We start from the raw sequence: 18,419 nt of genomic DNA, 5'->3' as shown, positions 1-18,419 counted from the left end.
CGTGTCGTGGCACAGCCTTACGCTTGCGCTCGCCCAGCATCACTCGCATAACAACTCACACCATGGCGGACCACGAGCCCTTGGAGGACACTCTTACCCTCCCCGATGGGCGGAGCCTGGCCTACACGGTCTGGGGCGACCATACATCCGCTCGCACCAGCACGGCATTCTACTTCCATGGGTTCCCCGGCAGCCGAGCCGAGGGCTTGATCCTGCATGCCGCCGCCCTGCGACACCATATGCGCCTCATTGCCGTCGACAGGCCCGGTTCGGGCAGGTCCTCGCCGACACCCACGACCCGCACGCTGCTCAGCTGGCCCCACGACATTCTCGAGCTGGCGGACCACCTCAAGATCGAGCGCTTCGGCGTGGTGGGCGTCTCGGGCGGTGGCCCTTACGCACTCGCATGCTGGCACGACGCGGTTCTCCGGGGTCGCTGTGCGGGCGTGTGTGTCGTGTCTGGCCTGTGGCCGCAGTACTTGACTGCGCGGTGCAGGTCCTTCTATGCGCTGCGCACGCATTGGACGTTCAAGGTCGCCGCGCTGTGGCCGCGGATCACAAAGCTCATGTTTGATTTTGGGCTGGGCAAGGCGGCACAGGACGCGTGCCTAAGGGGGGACACGAGGCGGCTGGACAAGGTGATTGAGATGATGGTGTACATGCTCCCCAAGGCGGACGGCGAGGTGATCCGGGAGAACGAGGGGAGGGCGCGGGATGCGGTGCGTGGGACCATGAGCGAGGCGTTTCGGCAAGGGTCGTGGGGCGCGGCGATCGAGGCGACGGTGCTGTGCAGAGACTGGGGGTTCCGGCTGCAGGACGTGGTTGTGCAGAGGGGGAAAGTGGTGGTCTGGCACGGGGGCGTGGATGTCAATGTGCCGCTGGAGATGGCGACGGTTTCTGTGCCGAGCCTGCAGGGCGCAGACTTCCGGGTCTTTGAGGGCGAGGGACACATCAGTCTGATTGTGAGGAGGGCGGATGAGATCGTCGAGGTGATGCAGGGGATGCTGTTGGATGAGGGCAAGTCTGAGTGAGAAAGGCAGAGCGAGCAGCAGAGCCCAGTGGTCTGGTCTTGCAGAAAAGGGATTCAAGGTTGGAAGGGCCATGCTCCAGAGGAAAATTCGCGACATGAGCCATGTAGTGGCCATGCATTGTCTCTCAGATGAAGGCCCCAGGAGCCAAGCTGTAGTAAGGGAGTTGCTACAGAGTACATCTGTTCATCTTCCCCAGCTCCAACATGCACGCGTGCGTGGCATAAGAGTGAGCAGGATACATCTGAGCAAGGATGGAGGACGGGAGGCGCGACGTGACGAGGATTTCCCATACGCTAGGCGAATAAAGTTCTAGCTACATATCGGCAATTGAGGATCTCACGATGGCACACCATGGGATTTTGCAGAGAGAGCAGGACGGCATTGTGCAATTCTCGATTAGCCAGCCATTGTGCAGTGGAGTAAGGGCACCTGGGAGGGTTGACGTCACCCGCGGGCAGCCGCCGCCTCCGCACGCGGGGGCTTGACCAGACCCTGCAGGCAGGCACGCACCTCACATGCCTGCTGGTGCCTTATCTCGTGATGCCTGGCGCAACGCGCGCTAGCTAGCAATCCCCAGCCTCCACTGCCCCCATCTTCCCCAATCCCACTGCCGACCACATCCGCCTTCCCTCTTCTTCACTCCCGCCTGCCGTCGAGTCAGGAGCGCTGCAGCGCGATTCAGCCAGTCTTGCATCTCGTCCTTTCTGTTCATTCCTCGCCCACAACAGCCTGCCTGTCCTCCCAGTCCATCCCTCCAACAGCACTGAGTGAGCCCGCACCAGGAGTGCACCTCCTCATTGCATCATGGTAAGCCTTGCCCTGCCCTCCCGCTTCATCTACCATCCTCGGCTTGACTGACGCGCCTCGAAATGTAGGCCTCCGCCACGACGCCCCTCCTGGCCGACGACCGCCGCAATGTCGACGATAGCCGCATGAGCGATTCAGAAGACGAGGCCCTCCGTGGCCAGTCCGCCGCCACCCACAGCGGTCGCTCTCTCTACCTCCGCCTCCGCGAGGTCCTGCTCTTCGTCTGGGCCCTCCTCGCCACCGCGGGCATCCTCATCCTAGCCGTATGGATCTCCCACCACCAGCAAACCTCGTTCCAAAAGCCCTCGGGCAAGCGAAACCTCGTCTTCATGGTCTCCGACGGCATGGGCCCGGCCTCCCTGTCCCTCACCCGCAGCTTCCGCCAGCATGTCGAAGGCCTCGAGTACGGCGACACCCTCACCCTCGATAAGCATTTCTGGGGCTCCAGCCGCACCCGCAGCTCCTCCTCCCTCGTGACCGACAGCGCGGCCGGCGCCACCGCCTTCGGCTGCGCCAAGAAGAGCTACAACGGCGCCATCGCCATGTTGCCCGATCACACCCCCTGCGGAACTGTGCTCGAAGCCGCGAAGCGCGCTGGTTACATGACCGGCCTCGTCGTAACCACAGACATTACCGACGCCACCCCTGCCTGCTTTTCCAGCCACGTCGGCTACCGCCTCGAGGAAAGCTCAATCGCGCTGCAGCAGATTGGCAAGGGCGCCCTGAACCGGACGGTCGACCTCATGTTTGGTGGTGGCCGGTGCCACTTCTTGCCCAGCAGCGACCCAAGGAGCTGCCGCGAAGACGATGTCGACGTTGTCAAGATTGCCACGGAGGAGTTTGGCTGGAACTACATCAGCGACCGCCCGGCTTTTGACGAGTTCTGGGAGGGCCAGAAGGACGTGCCTCTGCCCATGATGGGCCTCTTCGCCGACCACGACATTCCTTTCGAGCTCGACCGCCGAAACATGAACGACATCTACCCGAGCTTAAGCGAGATGGCCAAGACTGCGCTGCGCACGCTGGAGAAGGCCACCGAGGGCAGCGAGAAGGGGTTCTTCCTCATGATTGAAGGTGCGTCCCGCCCGTTCAAAAGCCTGCCAAACTGTTTGGCGTCGAGCGCTTTGCTAATTCCTTGACTTCATTCTATAGGCAGCAGAATCGACCACGCCGGCCATGGCAACGACCCGGCCGCGCAAGTGCGCGAAGTCCTCGAGTACGACAAGACCGTCGCCGCAGTCCTTGAGTTCCTCGACGAGAGCAGCGCCGAGGGCGTCATGGTCGCCACCAGCGACCACGAGACCGGCGGCCTGTCTGTCGCCAAGCAGCTCCATGCCGACTACCCGCAGTACCTGTGGTACCCTGCCGTGCTAGCCAACGCCTCCTCGTCCTCTGAATACCTCGCCATCAAGCTGCTGCAGCACCTCGCCGACAATTCCCTGTCCTCCGCTGAGGCGGACATGGCGTCCCTGTCCGAGGATGAACTGGCACATCTGAAGAAGTACATCAACGACGAGCTCGTCGTCAAGGGCTTGGGCATCATCGACGCCACGCCCGAGGAACTCAACACGCTCGTGCTGTACCCGGCCATCTCGCAGTACAGCTTCGCACAGATGATCAGCAACCGCGCGCAGATTGGCTGGAGCACGCACGGCCACTCGGCCGTCGACGTCAACATCTACAGCTCCGGTGGGCCGGGCACGGACGCCATCCGGGGCAACGTCGAGAACACCCAGATCGGCGAGTTCCTGCAGCATTACCTGGGCGTGGACACGCAGGAGGTGACGCGGATACTGAAGGCGGACAAGGAGAGCAAGGCCAAGGTCACGGCAGGGGAGCCGGTACTGCAGAGCGAGAGAGTAGAGGAGGTGGACCACTGGGTCGCGCATGAGGCGCAGGTTGGGCTTGCCGCCGTTTCGGCTTTGTAATTGGTTTGTGCTCTCAAGTCATCTTTGCATCTATCTGTTTTTGCATCTGCCGTTGCATCTGTCATTGCATCTAGCCGGGCCTTGACTTGCTCTGGCCTTGGCCGTCTGCTCTTAAAATACATCATGGCATTGTTATTATTGCTAGGCCTTGGGGGGGGGGTTACAGCAATTCTACAAGTCTACTGGATTTATCTTTGCTTCTCACAGAATGACCTATCAATCAGATTGTCTGCGATGCGCCGACACCGTCTGAACGTTGAAATGCTGTCATGTTCTCTACTCTGCTCCAGACATCGCGGCGCTAACCGATATCGTCCTTGCCGGAGTTCTGCGACGTTGACCGATCACTGAAACTGGTGCGGACGATGCGAAAGAGGCAGCTCGAGGTGGGCGCCCTGCGAGCCAAAGCTTGCGCGGCGTAGCGTGTTGATTAGTCTGCCGCTCAATCGTGAGAGAACGGGTTTGGGTCTCGTCGGGAGCAGGCTCCGTGGCAAATGCCCAGTAGGTGAGCCAACACGGGCGTATGTCCGTGGAGTCCTCTGGGGTATGCTGGACCGAGCTGGCGGCGGATTGATTGCACGAGGCATCTTGCCCAACACTGCGAAGTACCCGGTGTCCCGTGGCGCGTGTCCCAACCCCGCCAGACATTATCGGGCTCGTCGCCAAGAAGGCTCGTCCTGGATCGTGCGGTGGTTGTAGCTCGCATGTACGGTGTAAGGCGGCCGGCAACCACGGAGCCCCCCCCCCGGAGCCACGTCACGGCGTGTGCGCCCGAGACTATGTTCTGCCCCGCCGAGCTCTAAGTGATCACGGTGGATGACAGACCAGCCAGAAAGACCTGATCAGCTCAGTGTATGCTCTATAAACTCAATCAGAATCGCTGGAGGAGTCGTCGTCATCACCGTCGATGTTCCTGGCATAGCCCAGAGTTATGCTGCCGTTGACTGCAGCAATGTGCTCGTTCAGGTCAACGTCCTGCCACGGCGCGTTCTCTCTGTCCTGCGCCATGATGTCGATCTGGATGCCGTTCTGCCTGATGGGGTCCAGACCCTTGACAAACGACACCAGGGCCTCGTGGGAGAAGGTCGTGGGCGTGACGATCATGAGGGACCTGAGGTTCGGAAAGGCGTGGAAGGCGAGCAGGTCGTGATCCTCCAGGGTCTCGTACGACATGATCTGGAGCTCCTCGAGCTGCGGCAGGTGCTCGACGATCCGGGCAAAGTCGAGGCTGTCGACCCAGGCGCCTTGGAGGTTCAGGACCTTGAGCTGCTTCAGCTCGCAGATGCTGTCCAGTATGACTGTGGTCTCTGGGTGCAGGAAGGAAACGGGTGCTTTTTCCACACTGTCTTGTGGATCCCAGAAATGGCCGATCGTAAGCTCGCGCAGCGTCTCTTTGTGCCGCGCGAGCGCTTCGAAAATGGACCGGTTCTGGCCGGTCGGCATCAATGAGAAGTGCCGAAGCGTCAGACTCTCGAGAGGCGCGTTCGATGTACACAGCAGGTCCCTGACTAGGTGAAGGGCATCATGGCCGTGGACGATGCGGAAGTCTCGCAGCGAGCTGCATCTGCCAATCCACGCAGAGAGCTTGCTGACGAGCTCCAACCCCTGCGCTACAAGGTCTGTCCTATCGAAGTGGTCGTTTTCCAGGCCGAAGCATTCGAGTTCCGTGCATTCCGTCAGGCGATCAAGAGCCCGCAGCGCGTCTAGGCTGAGACCGCTGAATTTCAGACTTCGGAGTGATTTGGATTGCCGGCTAAGAGCAGCCAGGGACTTCTGCCCAATGCTGCTCTTGCTCATGATCTCGAAGTTGCGCAATGTGTTGGGTTGAAGCTCGTTGAGAAATGCTGGGAGATTGTCTTGCGGGGAGTTGTCCTCAGCCGATTGTGTGAGGCAGTAAAACAGGGTCAGATCATTGAAGTTTGGACACTCGCTTGCCAGGCTGACGCCGATATCCTTGTTCAGAATGGCGCCGTCTCTGAGCCTGAGGGAGATGAGGCCCGGCCCCAGGCGACGGCACCAAGCAGACAGCACCCCCGAGGGCACGGAATTGGTTTCAAGGTGGGCAAGAGCCACCTTGACGTCGCTCTCCCGTGCGAGCTTCTCAATATACTCGATGATAGCCTCGCCACAGCGGCTCACCGTGACCGCATGGTCAATCCGCGGAAGCCCGTACGCCCTGGTATGCCTCTGCGCTCGGGTGGCATCGTTCCAGAGGCACAACAAGCCTTCGAGCGGGGGAGCAAAGAACGCCTGGCGGACTGTTTTGTCCCCAAGCATCTCGCTGAGGACATCGTCTAGATTGCCGCCTAGAGATAGTGTCCGGAGATAGGCCGCATATGGATATGCTGTGCGACCTTTCGTGGACATGAGAATGGACCTCCACCGGGTCCCCCATGCTCGCTTGCCATAAGTGCCCAGGATCGCAGGTGAAATGTCATACAGGCTGGTGGGATGGTCAGCGAGAGTCCATACAATTGGTCAGAATATGTATTCAAGGCCAGCTTCGTGAAAGGGATCAGACTTGCCTGTACAGCTGCTCCAGGGCGATCGGTGCCACGGTGCTCGCCGTCAGGGCCAGGTGGTACAGAGTGCCAAGCGCACGGTCTGCAGCAAGCTCTTGACACACGAGTAGAATGATCTCGGGCGGTAGCTGTGCCGACGAAGGCATCTCCTTCGTCTCGTCTAAAGACGGCATGGTATGATTGGGGATAAGATGCTGGCGAGAGCGTGCGGGCGCCCTTCACGGAGCTTACAAAGAAGCACTCCCTGGCAGTGGTGATTGCGTACACTGAGTGACGCGCCTGAAGCATCACTCTTAGTGCCCTGGTCAGGCACTGTGAAGCACTGTCCCGCTCCTGCGAATTGATGTGGCGAATACAGTGCTGGGGAACAGTGTTTCACGCGTCGATCAAGCGCAACCTCAGGCACTTACCCCGCGACGCGACGTGGCTTACCCAGACGCACCACAAGTTCAAGATTCACAAGCACGCTCCCCGTTTGTCGAAACCTTCGCATGGGCGAACACGGAAACTTCTGCCATGGCGACACTACCTTGAACCTGCTGTCAAATGGAATGAGCGGCGCATTGAATCAAACACCGCTCAAAGCCGCCCCAGATCGACGCCGTGTCGATCTGTAACCATCACCCAGCATGGTCGTCCACTTCTCCCTCAGCGAGGAGGGTGTGAGTGCGCTTCGTGATGCCTTAACATGTCTCAGCAAATTCAGTGATGAGGTCTCACTGGAGGCCAAAAGAGATCGCGTGAGTGCGGCCTCTACCCCTCCACACTATGTACCTGGACAGTGACCTGACGGCATCCCCAGCTGGCTTTCACAGCACTCAACTCGTCCAAGTCGGCTTATGCCAACTTTTCGTTCTCCACCAACCGCTTCTTCATCAAATATCAATACGATGGCGCCGGCCAGAACCGCGACAAATTCTTCTGCAAACTCTACAACAAGGTACCCATCCATCAAGAGACGCACCATTCACCCTCAAGACAAGAGCTCCGAGATTGACCTGGGATACAGGCGCTCCTCTCGCTGTTTCGGCAGAGAAGCGGTGATCCAATGCACGAGAGAGAAAAGGACACGACAATTGATCGCTGCGACATTTCAATCGTTGACGAGCCGGGCAAGAAGAGTCGATTTGTCGCACGGATTCTGTTCAGAAATGGTTGGTCACCACACCGTACCCTCATCCCTCGACAACACTGACGTGGGCCAGGCATTACAACAAAGTATCGGCTGCCATTTGAGGTGACGCCACCTGTCCACGCAAAGTTCGACAAGGACGAAGCGGTCAACAGCTGGTCCATCTCGTCCAGGGTCCTGCGCCAGCTTATGGATCATTTCGGCCCCCGTATCGAGTATCTTGACATACACCCGGATGCTGACCAGGTCGTCAACTTTACTTGTTTCACAGAAAAGGTCTCGCATGGTGATGGTCAGTCGCAAAGTCGTCTCACTCCATTCCGTCCCAGTACTGATGTTTATGAACGCTGCAGAGGTGCTGAAGAAGCCGCTCCATACATCAATCGCCGTGGAACGAGACGAGTTCAATGACTTTGACGTCAGTGAGGATGGTCTGCACATCGTCATCAGCGTCAAGGACTTCCGCGCAATCATCCAGCATGCTGGCGCTCAGAACAGCGAAGTTTCGGCCCTGTACTCGGTCCCCTCTCGGCCCATGCAGATCAAGTACGATGGTGCCGAGATGAAATGCGAGTTCCTACTGATGACGGTGGGCGAGAGAGGAGTAGTTGCAGCCAAGACCAAACGAGCTCGAACCCAGGCCAAAGACGCGAGACCACCTCAGCTGGAAGCTGCAACTAGCAGGTCGGCTTCGCATGCACCAACGCCAGCTCCACAACCATCTGCACCAGCTGCCATAAGTGTCAGGTCAGATACGGTACCTTCCCTCCGACCGCCAATCCCTACGCCATCGCAACGACCTCCTCCGCCGAGCTTCCAACAAGAGGAGTCTCTGTTTGTGCCGCAAGACAATGATCACCAGTGGGATCCTGTGGGAATGGGCGACGATGATCAGGAAGAGGATGCCCAGCTTGGATGGGATGCTAGTGACAATCCGGTATGTACTGTTCTACCAAGAATCCAAATCTGCTGATGACTGACGCCGAGGCTCGACAGACGCAATCCATGAACATGCGGTCCATAATGGCAAACCAGAACACCCAGGATCCGACCGCCAGCGGCGCGATGACAAGCACTCCTGGGTTCGAGCCAACTCAGCGGCTTTCAGATGTGCGCAGATTCGGCCTGTTTGGCGATTAGCAGCAGCTAAAGAGCCAGCTGTGATGTCACAAGCCGCGTGCTTCTCCTTCAAGGCCCTTTAAGGCTCAGATGAAAAGGCCATCTGTTGCGATGTTGATCCAGCTCGTGGCGCAGCCTGCACCGATGAGCGTGAAGCGGGAAGTTGCTGGTAAGTGGCTCAGCGAAGCAAGTGTGTTCCAGCGACCACTGACATTGCCCGTAGGACCATCAGTGGATGGGCCACAATTGCCGTGTTCACCCCAGCCCCAAGCCAGGACGTCTCCCTCTGTCGTCTGTGCAAGGCAATGCTCGCTCCCAGCTGCGATGTCCGTGATGCTTGGATGGTCCGGCGGCGGTAGCTGGCCATGGTCATTTCTACCCCAAGCTACAATGGTGCCGCCGTACTTGAGGATATAGAAATTGCCCCAGCTCGCTGAGATGGCCTTCCAATCTGGGACGGCGACAGGCGCAGAGGTGACAAGATCCCATTTGTCGGCTCCCAGCACGAGCACTCTGCCGTCGCCTGGCTCAGAGATGAAACATGTAGCAAATTGAGAACACACTGCACGACTGACTTCGAAGTTGACACCACTGATCTTGCGCGGCACACTTGTGATCGCCCGGGGCAGGTCGTTCATGGGCCCGAGCTGGCCCTTTGTGCCTGTCCCGTACCCATAAACCTCGCCATTTGATAAAACGAAGACGGCGTGCCGAAAGCTTGCATCCAGGTCAGTGATGGTAGTGCCTGATGGCGGGAAGTTCTCGAGAAGAGTCGGAGTGCCAACAGTCTCCCCAAATGTGTACACCTTCTGCGCCTCGCCCTGTTCCTCCGTGGTGACGAATATCGAGCAAGCCCACATACAGGCAATGAGGCTAACCCTCGGTTGCATCTCCGCCTTATCCGAGAGGGTGACTGGTCGAAACCTGGCTGAAGTTGGCGAGATTGTCGAGTCTAGCTGGCCTGCACAACCATTCTTGGCGTCGCCGCTCCAGTATGTCCGGCCTGACGTTGTGAGCAATATGGTGTGGTTTCCTCCAGCAGCGATCTTGCAGACTGGGTCTTCAGCCGTGGGCGCCCAATCACTTGGATCAAACTCGACCTGCTTCGGCACAGAGACATCCTCGAGATGGCCGATGCCCAGCTGGCCGGAGCCGTTCGAGCCCAGTGCAAATAGACCCTCCATATTGCGAAGAGGAAGCGCTGGCTGTTTCGGCTGTGGACTTGGAGCTCGGCTGAAGCCCCACGATGTTGCTGTGGTGGTGATGTTTTGTGCCATGCACAGTGCAATCTCGCCAACTTCGCACATGTGGACCAGTGGACCCACCGCTCCCTGCCAGCTCTTCCAGCCCCGCTTGCGAGCCCGTCCTTAAATTCAGCCTGCGCGTGTCGCAGAAAATTTCACGATCTCTTCCACTCCCACTTCTCTCTGCACCAGCACCCAATCCAACCTGCGCAGCGCGCCACTGCTCTCCTTGCGCCTCGAGTCTACTCATACTCTTGGTGCTCTGCTAGAGACAGCAATGTGAAGACTCGGACCGCCTTGTCCCAATCGAGCAAGCCGAAGACGATTATTCCTGCAGCGCGACTCGACGTCCACCTGGTCGACCACCATGGCAGCCTCTTCGAAAAGTGCGCCTATTCCCCTGAAGATGGACGGCTTCACAGTCGGCATCATTGGCATGGGTGACATGGGCAAGATGTATGCCCGGAGGCTCAGCGAAGCTGGATGGAGGTAATTGCATCCCCAGGCATGGTGCTGCGCTGGCAGCATCGTGGTCGCTGAGCCTCGAGCTCCTGAATGGTAAGTCTTTTGGATCTCTCTCTTCCCACAGCACAACACCCTCAAGCGGGACTCGGTTTTTTGTAAATGATGACTTGAGTGCATTTGGCTCGAGCATTGCCCTCGGACTGCCGGATCAGCCGTTCCGGCCCCGGCGGGATGTTGGCTTTCCATGATGTAACTTCTCAGCTACCTTTTCAATTTTGTCTGAAAGCAAAAACCGAGTCTCATTTTCTTCCGTCCCACATACCCGTCGCTGCCTGCCTCCAGCAAGACGCTAATACGAGACAGATTTATCCAGGAACTGTGCACACCGCCCTAGCCGCCTCGGCCTTGGCTTGACGACCTTTGTGACCCGATTGTGACTGACGCACCGTGCCCACTGTGCAGGATCATGGCCTGTGACCGAGAAGAGCATTACGAGAAGCTACAGCAAGAGTTTGCTGGCATGGTACATGACCTCTGTTCTAGTTCAGTCCAGGATAGAGCCCATGCTGAGAGATTTCCGTGGCCTACCACATCTAGAGCAATATACAAATCCTCCGAAATGGCCACTACGTGTCCCGCATAAGCGACTACATCATCTACAGCGTGGAAGCTGCTGCCATTGACCGTGTTGTTGCCGAGTTTGGACCATGTATGCTTGTCTTGCCCTTGTCCCGTGTTGTATCGTGGTGACCCGACCATCCTGACCCTGGAATCTAATTTTAGCGACCAAGCTCAATGCCATTGTGGGCGGCCAGACGTCCTGCAAGGATCCCGAGATCAAGGCCTTTGAGAAGCACCTGCCGCCAGACGTGGACATTGTCTCGTGCCACTCGCTTCATGGACCCCGGGTCGATTCGAAGGACCAGCCTCTTGTTCGTCGCTCCAATCCTGTGGAGATGGTTCCTGATCACTGACCCTCTTGACGACAGGTCCTCATCAAGCACCGGGCCAGCAATGACTCGTTCATCAAAGTCGAGACGGTCCTGCGGTGCTTGCAGTCGAAGCACGTCTACCTCTCGGTCCACGAGCACGACCGCATCACAGCAGACACCCAGGCCGTCACGCACGTCGCATTCCTGAGCATGGGCAAGGCCTGGCACGCCTCGCAGCAATTCCCCTGGGAGGGTGCGCGCTACGTCGGCGGCATCGAGAACGTCAAGATCAACCTGACCCTGCGGATCTACAGCCAGAAATGGCACGTGTACGCAGGCCTCGCGATCCTGAATCCAGAGGCTCGCAAGCAGATTGCCCAGTACGCAACCTCGACGACAGAGCTGTACAAGCTGATGCTCGGCGGACAGGCCGCCGAGCTACGGCAGCGCGTGCTCCGCGCAAAGGAGCGGGTTTTTGGCACCGAGGACAGCCCGCGCTGGGATGCGAACCCGCTCCTGGACGACCGCGTGCTGGACCAGTTCAGCATTGGTGGCACAGGGGCGCAACAGCCAGTCGCTCCACTTCCCAACAACCATCTCTCCCTGCTTGCCATGGTGGACTGCTGGTCCGAGCTGGGCATCCGCCCGTACGACCACATGATTTGCAGCACGCCGCTGTTCCGGCTGTGGCTCGGCGTCACAGAGCACCTGTTCCGTGATCCCGCGCGGCTGGACGACGCGCTGCGCATCTCGATCGAGGACAACACCTTCCGGTCTGACGATCTTGAGTTTACCTTTGCGGCGAGGGGATGGGCAGAGTGTGTGAACCTGGGACACTTTGATACCTGGCGCGAGCGGTTTGTTGTTACACAGCGGTTCTTCGAGCCGCGGTTTCCGGGTGCGATTGAGATTGGAACGGCGATGGTCAAGGCGGTGTTGGAGAGCACGAGGTCGTAAGGGCTGTGCTGCTCTTTTCCATTTTTCGAAGTTGCCAAGCGGGGTAATCAATATGGATATTGACATGCTTACATGGTGTATTACTCGTCAATTTTTGCGCATGTCCCGTGTGATCGCCGCGGTGCTCTGGCACGAGTCTCGTTCCAGCTTCAACGTATATGGGACAGCCCGGCTCACAACTCCTGTGCATGCGGCTGATTTGAAATGGCAGTCACAATCCTCGCGACTTCATGCACATCGACCTCCTCCGACCCGGGCGCAATCAGACAGCTAGAGTGCACCCACTGAGAACCGCTCTCATCTCCATCGCCCACGCCCTTCACGATATGCTCTCGAACCCCAGCGAGGATCTCGGCGACATTGCCACTTCTCACGCCACCGCCGAGGATGACCTCAATCCCGTCAATCCCATTTTCTGCTCCCCTACTCCCCACTGCCCCTTGCGCCTGTGCGCTTCTCGAAAGCTGCACGATTGCCGGGAGATTACCGTTGCTAATGTTGTCCACGGCATTGCCTACACCGCCGGACGTGAGGATGCCCGAGAACCCCAGATCTTTGAGTTTGTGCAGGAGCTGAGGTATTGATAACGGAGATCGTGCAGATGAGGCTGAAGGCACGAGTAGGTCGAATGCGCGGTGGAACACGCACGGGAACGGCTGCGCGGCGGCGACGAGGCGGGTGCAGGTGGCTTCGTCGATGGAGATATGCAGCGATGGTGCTGCACCTCTTGACACTGTCGACGGCGACGATGAGGATGAGGGTGCTGATGATGATGTTGAGGATACTGTATTGGTGGATGTGACGGCCAGAGCTCCGAACACGAACCCGTCCCCCCTTCCAAGCTGCAGATGCGGCTTGAGCGCGAAGATCGAGGCCTCCATGGTGTCAATCTCGGCCGGGGAGTACTGGAAATCTACATGTCCGGCCCTCGCTTTCAGCTCCTGTTCTATGACTGTCGCATCTGCCGGCCCAGAACCTGGTGTTGACTCTGTGGCAGAAGAAGTAGGAGCACAAGCAGGCGTTGAAGGCGGTCCTCGAGGCCGGATCATGACCCGTACCGGTATTTCATGCTTGCCTCCCTGGCCCAGCCTGCTTCCGACTCGTCTGCTGGATTCAAGCCTGTCGAGTACAGTGTTCACAGCAGCGATTTCTGTGACAGTGGGTGTTGTCCCGCCCGCTGGGTATGACCCCGCGGCGTTGAGCTCGAGACGAGCGGCACCAGCGAGGACAGCTGTGGAGGCCGAGGGAGAACCGAAGATGGGGACTTCGAGGGATGCTCTCGTTAGTGGTCTTGGCATTATGGTGTGGTCGCAACCTGAGACATCAATCTGTCTTTGGTGGGTGGTGTCGTCCAAGGAGTTTGGCCCAGGCCGTTGCGTATGCTTGGTGGCTATGTTAGGGACGGAGCGCGAGCCGGGCGAGGTGGCGGTCGAGGTGGGCGTTCCGGAGCAGTGGGGAAGGGCGGGGTCTCCGTGTCCGGGGCCTGGCCCCCGGGGCGGCGTCCGCATCAGAGGGTGCAGGCTATCATGAAGCCAGGCTAGGACACACTCATTACAGGACACTGTTTATGCCATCCATCTTGCCCTGGTATGTGCCTGTAACAAGCTGAGCATGCACGTACCTCCCATCTAAGAATCACGTGGCTGTGCTGCACGTGTGATGTTGCCAAACCCCTGCTTACCCCTCCCAAGGCTGCCTTGCCTGACAAGGCTCTCCCCAACATCAGCCAACATCTCCCAAATCAGCAACCACTTCGTACCTCGTGTTCTTGCTCGCGTGACATCGGTGACCTCAACAGTGTCGTCACGACAACAGTTATTCCGCGTCTGAATATGTCGCTACCAAGAGGGCCATCGCCATGAACGACAGTGCTCGCGGTGCCAAACGTCGCTCGTGCCAGGATGGCGAGCCCGCCGACGCGGCGGCCCCGAGCCCCAGGCGCGCCAGAACATCGACCTCTGGACCGACAGCCCCCACGAGACTCACTCATCGCGATTACACGATCGGTTGGATCAGCGCCATCTTTGTCGAGTTCGTAGCGGCACAGGCGCTCCTCGACGAAGTCCACGAAACTCTCCCCAACGAACCAAGCGACAACAACAAATATGTGCTCGGACGTATGGGCCGCTTCAACGTTGCGATAGCTTGTCTGGGTCCCATGGGCATGAACAGTGCCGCAGCCGTCTCGAACAACATGGTACGGACCTTCCCGTCGATGCGACTACAGCTTGTCGTTGGCGTTGCTGGCGGGGTACCGACGCTCAAGAACGATATCCGGCTTGGTGATGTCGTCTTCGGTTCAAAGGTGGTCCAGTACGACCTCGGCAAGACCGTCCGCAACGAGGAATTCCAGAGCACAGCGACCGTCTACACACCACCGAATAGAATCCAGATAGTCCTGAATGCCCTTAGAGCAGAATACGCTCTGAGGGGGAATCAAGTCTCTGCGATGCTTGACGACATGCTCGACCGCAATCCACGCATGGCCAAGTACGCGACATGTAATCACTTGGACGACGATCTCTACGAAAATGATTACGAACATCCCGATGGTAACGACGGATGTGAGCTTTGCGACCCATCAAAGCGCCGAAGCCGGCCAGATCGCGTCGACCGTACACCACGGATACATTTCGGAGCCATCACCTCTGGAAATCGAGTTGTCAAGAATGCGCTGCGCCGCGACGAACTCGGACAACGATATAATGCCCTCTGTCTTGAGATGGAAGGTGCTGCTTTGCAGGGAAACGACCTTCCCTTCCTCGTGATTCGGGGCATCTGCGACTACGCCGACTCGCACAAGAACAAACAATGGCAACCCTATGCTGCGGCAGTTGCTGCGGCTTGCGCCAAAGAGTTTGTGTCATTCCTACAGCCAGATTTGAATTCTAAGCCCGTGTTAAGAGTTTGCTAGCTGTGAATTTGACATGACCCTTTAGGCTTACTGATTAACCTCCGTAACAGCAGTCGGCATGCAAGAACCAGAGAAGCAGTCGCCCGCACTCAGCCAGTGTCTGCCAGAGACAAACCTGGATGAGCAGAAAAAAAAGCTCCAGAAGCTCATGAAGTCTCTAAGTTTCGAACAGATCGATGCCCGGCAAGCAAATATCAAAATTGCCCATGCCAGAACCTGCAAATGGTTGCTCGAGAAGAAAGAGTTCCAGGAATGGCTGTATGACGACAGTCTTGACAGAGGTCGTCGCTTACTGTGGATCAAAGGAAAGCCCGGTGCAGGCAAGTCAACGATCATGAAGTTTGCTCTCAACCATTTCTACCAGCAGAAGAACAAGAAGCAGCAAGTTGTGATTTCGTTCTTCTTCAACGCGCGAGGAGATCAGATGGAAAAGACTGTACAGGGAATGTATCAGTCATTGGTCTTGCAACTTCTCACTCAACGACCACATTTGAGATCCATCTTGGAGTCTATGCAGACCAGAGGAACACCAACGACCTGGACCGTTGTGGTCTTGCAGCAACTGCTTTGTCAGGCTATCCAGATGCTTGAACAGGACACCCTTGTATGCTTCATCGACGCGCTGGACGAGTGCCATCCGGATGAAATCCGAGACATGGTACATTTTTTCGAAGATCTTGGGAATATCGACATCAACCCAGGGCTGGTACTACATGTCTGCTTCGCTAGTAGGCACTACCCTCATATCACGGTTCGAGGGGCGCTCGAACTAATCCTCGACGGTCAAGAGGGACACGAACAGGACATTTCCGACTATATCAAGGATAAGCTTAATATCGGTACAGGCAAGACCGTTCAGGATATCTCTAGCCAAATTCAAGCAAAGGCTGGCAGTGTTTTCATGTGGGTAGTCCTGGTTGTCAAGATTCTGAACGAACAATCCGATTCAGGCCTTCATCCTGCAGCACTGCGAAAAGAACTTGACAGGATCCCCCAAGATCTGCATGCACTATTCCGAGACATCTTGCAACGGGACACAAAAAACCGCAGCAATCTTCTGTTATGTATCCAGTGGGTGCTATTCGCTCAACGGCCACTTACGCCCGAGGAGACATATCTGGCGATACACTCAGGTTTGGGTGCCACAGATATAATATCTTCAAAATGGGATACTGAAGAGATCACACAAGAAAGACTCCGTTTATTTCTACTCTCTTCTTCTAAGGGTCTCGTGGAGATCACGAAAACTGCGAAGCCAACAGTACAATTCATACACGAGTCGGTCAGCGATTTTCTTCGTGAAGGAGATGGCCTGCGCGATGTGTGGCCGGACATAGGCCCACGTTTCGAAGCGCTGAGCCACGATGCGCTCAAGTCCTGTTGTTTGCACTACCTCATCAGTGTGCACAAAACATCTGTCCTTTCGAAATACTCAATGAGGCTTCATAGGATCTTTCGCAAATGGCTCACAGAAAGACACCCACTTATAAGTTACGCTGTAGACAACGTACTCTGGCATGCTGAGCAAGCCCAGTCATCTGGTCTTACGCAGAATGACTTTGTGCGCAGCTTCAGAAAACAAGTCCAGCGATGGAAGGAGCTTTGCAACGCCACCACAGAGGAGTACCAGATTCGTCAGTACTTCTCGGATGTCAGCCTACTTTACCTCTTCGCAGAGAGAGATCTTGCAAACCTTGTTGGCTTATTGCCATATCGCTCGTCCTGCTTGATCGCTGAGCAGGCACGTTATGGTTCTCCTCTCCTTGCAGCCCTTGCAACACAAAGCTTCCAGGTCGTACGTCTTTTTCTCGATGCTTTCCGGGCCAGGTTGAACGACAATATGGACCAGCCTATCCCAGTCGAGAAGCTCAAATCCCGAGGACCACATTCCGAGCTCGGGCGAGTTTTTATATATAGGAAAAAAGAAACTCCTCTGTGGGACCTGGCCGAGCATGGTAATGTAACCATATTCGATGTCGTCTTTCGCTACCTTCAACCAAAAATTAAGATGCGGGACAGATCCGGCCGAACGCTTCTTCACTATGCAGGTCAAGAAGAGATTGTGACTTACTTGGTGAAGCAAGGTGCTTCACTTCACGCCAGGGACAATACTGGAACGACGCCATTTATGTATGCAATACAACGACGTTTTTCGGTGGTTATTGAGTCAATGCTAAATCACGGCGCCGCAATCACAGATTTGGAGGACGCCGGAACTAAAGAGCTACTGTCGGCAGTGGAGCAAGACGATGGGGCAATGGTGCGTTTGCTACTAAAGCATGGCGTCCAGGTCAACAAGCGCAAAGGCAATGGTGAAACACTACTACACGTCGCGGCTCTGGGATCCACAAGCGAGAACGTGGGATCACTTCTCGAAAACGGTGCCATTATCGACGCTACAGACCCAAGCGGTAGAACGCCATTGTCCTTTGCAGCGACGAGGGAGGTCTCCTCAATCGCGCAGCTCCTGATCGAGTCAGGGGCTGCACTTGATCGGGCGGATGATAGTGGCAGAACGCCATTATCCCTTGCAGCAGAGATTGGGAACCTCTTAATCGCGCACCTTCTGATCGAGAGTGGCGCGACACTTGACCTCGCGGATCATAATGGCAGAACGCCATTGTCCTTTGCGGTGGCGAGAGGGGTCTCGTCAATCGCCCGGCTCCTGATCGAGTCTGGGGCGAGGCTTGACCTCGCGGATCATAATGGCAGAACGCCATTGTCCCTGGCAGCAGGGAGTGGGGACTCCTTAATCATGCAACATCTGATCGAGGGTGGCGCGTCACTTGACCTCGCGGATCACAATGGCAGAACGCCGTTGTCCTTCGCAGCAGAGATTGTGGACGTCGGAATCGTGCAGCTTCTGGTCAACTCGGGTGCCGCAGTTGACTTCGCGGATCATAACGGCGAGACGCCACTTCACTGGCTTGCGAAGCTTCGCTACGGGGTGCTGGATCTTGAAAACGTGATTCTGAAGACACTTCTAGAACACGGCGCGACCGTGGACGCTAGATCTCACGAGGGCCGAACGCCATTAAGCATTTTGGCACGTTGTTGTCACAGCTCGGACTTGTCGATAGTGGAAGCAATGATCGAGCACGGGGCCGCGGTTGATTCTCAGGACGCTGAGAACATGACGCCACTTGACTATGCAGCTGCGAACTCAAACGTCGCTGGCTTACGAGATCGTCTCTTGTCGATAGTTGCAGAGGTTGCTGCAAGACGCTCAAAGTGTAGTGAGAACCAAGGGCAGTGATGGTTTGAGGCACTACGATTGACCTTTGCCAGAGAAAGTTTTGTCACAGAAAGTGATGCCTTCCTCATTCGCTGCGGGTCGTGTTGACCGAAAAACACTGTCATCACTAATA

The 18,419-nt window shown here is 57.0% G+C and overlaps 7 protein-coding genes across 7 annotated transcripts; 5 read left to right on the top strand and 2 right to left on the bottom strand.

The window, feature by feature from the left end:
• Window positions 1-62: 62 nt before the first annotated feature.
• Window positions 63-1,031, top strand: B0I36DRAFT_234889 (Alpha/Beta hydrolase protein; the record flags this gene model as incomplete). The annotated part of the gene is made up of 1 exon (XM_046149353.1): window positions 63-1,031. One exon carries the CDS (start codon window positions 63-65, stop codon window positions 1,029-1,031), a length of 969 nt encoding a protein of 322 aa, XP_046019530.1.
• Window positions 1,032-1,622: 591 nt separating this feature from the next.
• B0I36DRAFT_23833 (alkaline phosphatase) lies at window positions 1,623-3,904 on the top strand. Its single transcript, XM_046149602.1, has 3 exons — window positions 1,623-1,838; window positions 1,907-2,912; window positions 2,991-3,904. Exons 1-3 carry the CDS (start codon window positions 1,836-1,838, stop codon window positions 3,764-3,766), a joined length of 1,785 nt encoding a protein of 594 aa, XP_046019529.1. The 5' UTR covers window positions 1,623-1,835; the 3' UTR covers window positions 3,767-3,904.
• Window positions 3,905-4,523: 619 nt separating this feature from the next.
• Window positions 4,524-6,527, bottom strand: B0I36DRAFT_23829 (uncharacterized protein). The gene is made up of 2 exons (XM_046149597.1): window positions 6,292-6,527; window positions 4,524-6,209 (listed from the first exon to the last, which is right to left on the bottom strand). Exons 1-2 carry the CDS (start codon window positions 6,459-6,461, stop codon window positions 4,634-4,636), a joined length of 1,746 nt encoding a protein of 581 aa, XP_046019528.1. The 5' UTR covers window positions 6,462-6,527; the 3' UTR covers window positions 4,524-4,633.
• Window positions 6,528-6,917: 390 nt separating this feature from the next.
• On the top strand, window positions 6,918-8,560 carry B0I36DRAFT_234347 (Rad9-domain-containing protein; the record flags this gene model as incomplete). The annotated part of the gene is made up of 6 exons (XM_046149299.1): window positions 6,918-7,028; window positions 7,091-7,228; window positions 7,298-7,442; window positions 7,494-7,706; window positions 7,750-8,357; window positions 8,378-8,560. 6 exons carry the CDS (start codon window positions 6,918-6,920, stop codon window positions 8,558-8,560), a joined length of 1,398 nt encoding a protein of 465 aa, XP_046019527.1.
• Window positions 8,561-8,625: 65 nt separating this feature from the next.
• Window positions 8,626-9,723, bottom strand: B0I36DRAFT_358638 (regulator of chromosome condensation 1/beta-lactamase-inhibitor protein II; the record flags this gene model as incomplete). The annotated part of the gene is made up of 1 exon (XM_046157999.1): window positions 8,626-9,723. One exon carries the CDS (start codon window positions 9,721-9,723, stop codon window positions 8,626-8,628), a length of 1,098 nt encoding a protein of 365 aa, XP_046019526.1.
• A 118-nt stretch (window positions 9,724-9,841) lies between these two features.
• Window positions 9,842-12,216, top strand: B0I36DRAFT_282424 (prephenate dehydrogenase). Its single transcript, XM_046151512.1, has 5 exons — window positions 9,842-10,272; window positions 10,711-10,771; window positions 10,846-10,957; window positions 11,032-11,180; window positions 11,238-12,216. The coding sequence occupies exons 1-5, from the start codon at window positions 10,151-10,153 to the stop codon at window positions 12,135-12,137; spliced, it is 1,344 nt and encodes a 447-aa protein (XP_046019525.1). The 5' UTR covers window positions 9,842-10,150; the 3' UTR covers window positions 12,138-12,216.
• A 247-nt stretch (window positions 12,217-12,463) lies between these two features.
• B0I36DRAFT_371660 (uncharacterized protein) lies at window positions 12,464-18,307 on the top strand (the record flags this gene model as incomplete). The annotated part of the gene is made up of 6 exons (XM_046160031.1): window positions 12,464-12,714; window positions 14,154-14,689; window positions 14,741-15,033; window positions 15,125-16,878; window positions 17,560-17,917; window positions 17,987-18,307. The coding sequence occupies 6 exons, from the start codon at window positions 12,464-12,466 to the stop codon at window positions 18,305-18,307; spliced, it is 3,513 nt and encodes a 1,170-aa protein (XP_046019524.1).
• Window positions 18,308-18,419: the final 112 nt, after the last annotated feature.

Source organism: Microdochium trichocladiopsis (genome assembly GCF_020744255.1).
Source record: "Microdochium trichocladiopsis strain MPI-CAGE-CH-0230 chromosome Unknown B0I36scaffold_1, whole genome shotgun sequence".
In the NCBI taxonomy this organism is placed as follows: domain Eukaryota; kingdom Fungi; phylum Ascomycota; class Sordariomycetes; order Xylariales; family Microdochiaceae; genus Microdochium; species Microdochium trichocladiopsis.
Note: the sequence above shows the minus strand (reverse complement) of the source record. Positions and strands in the feature narration are given on the sequence as shown.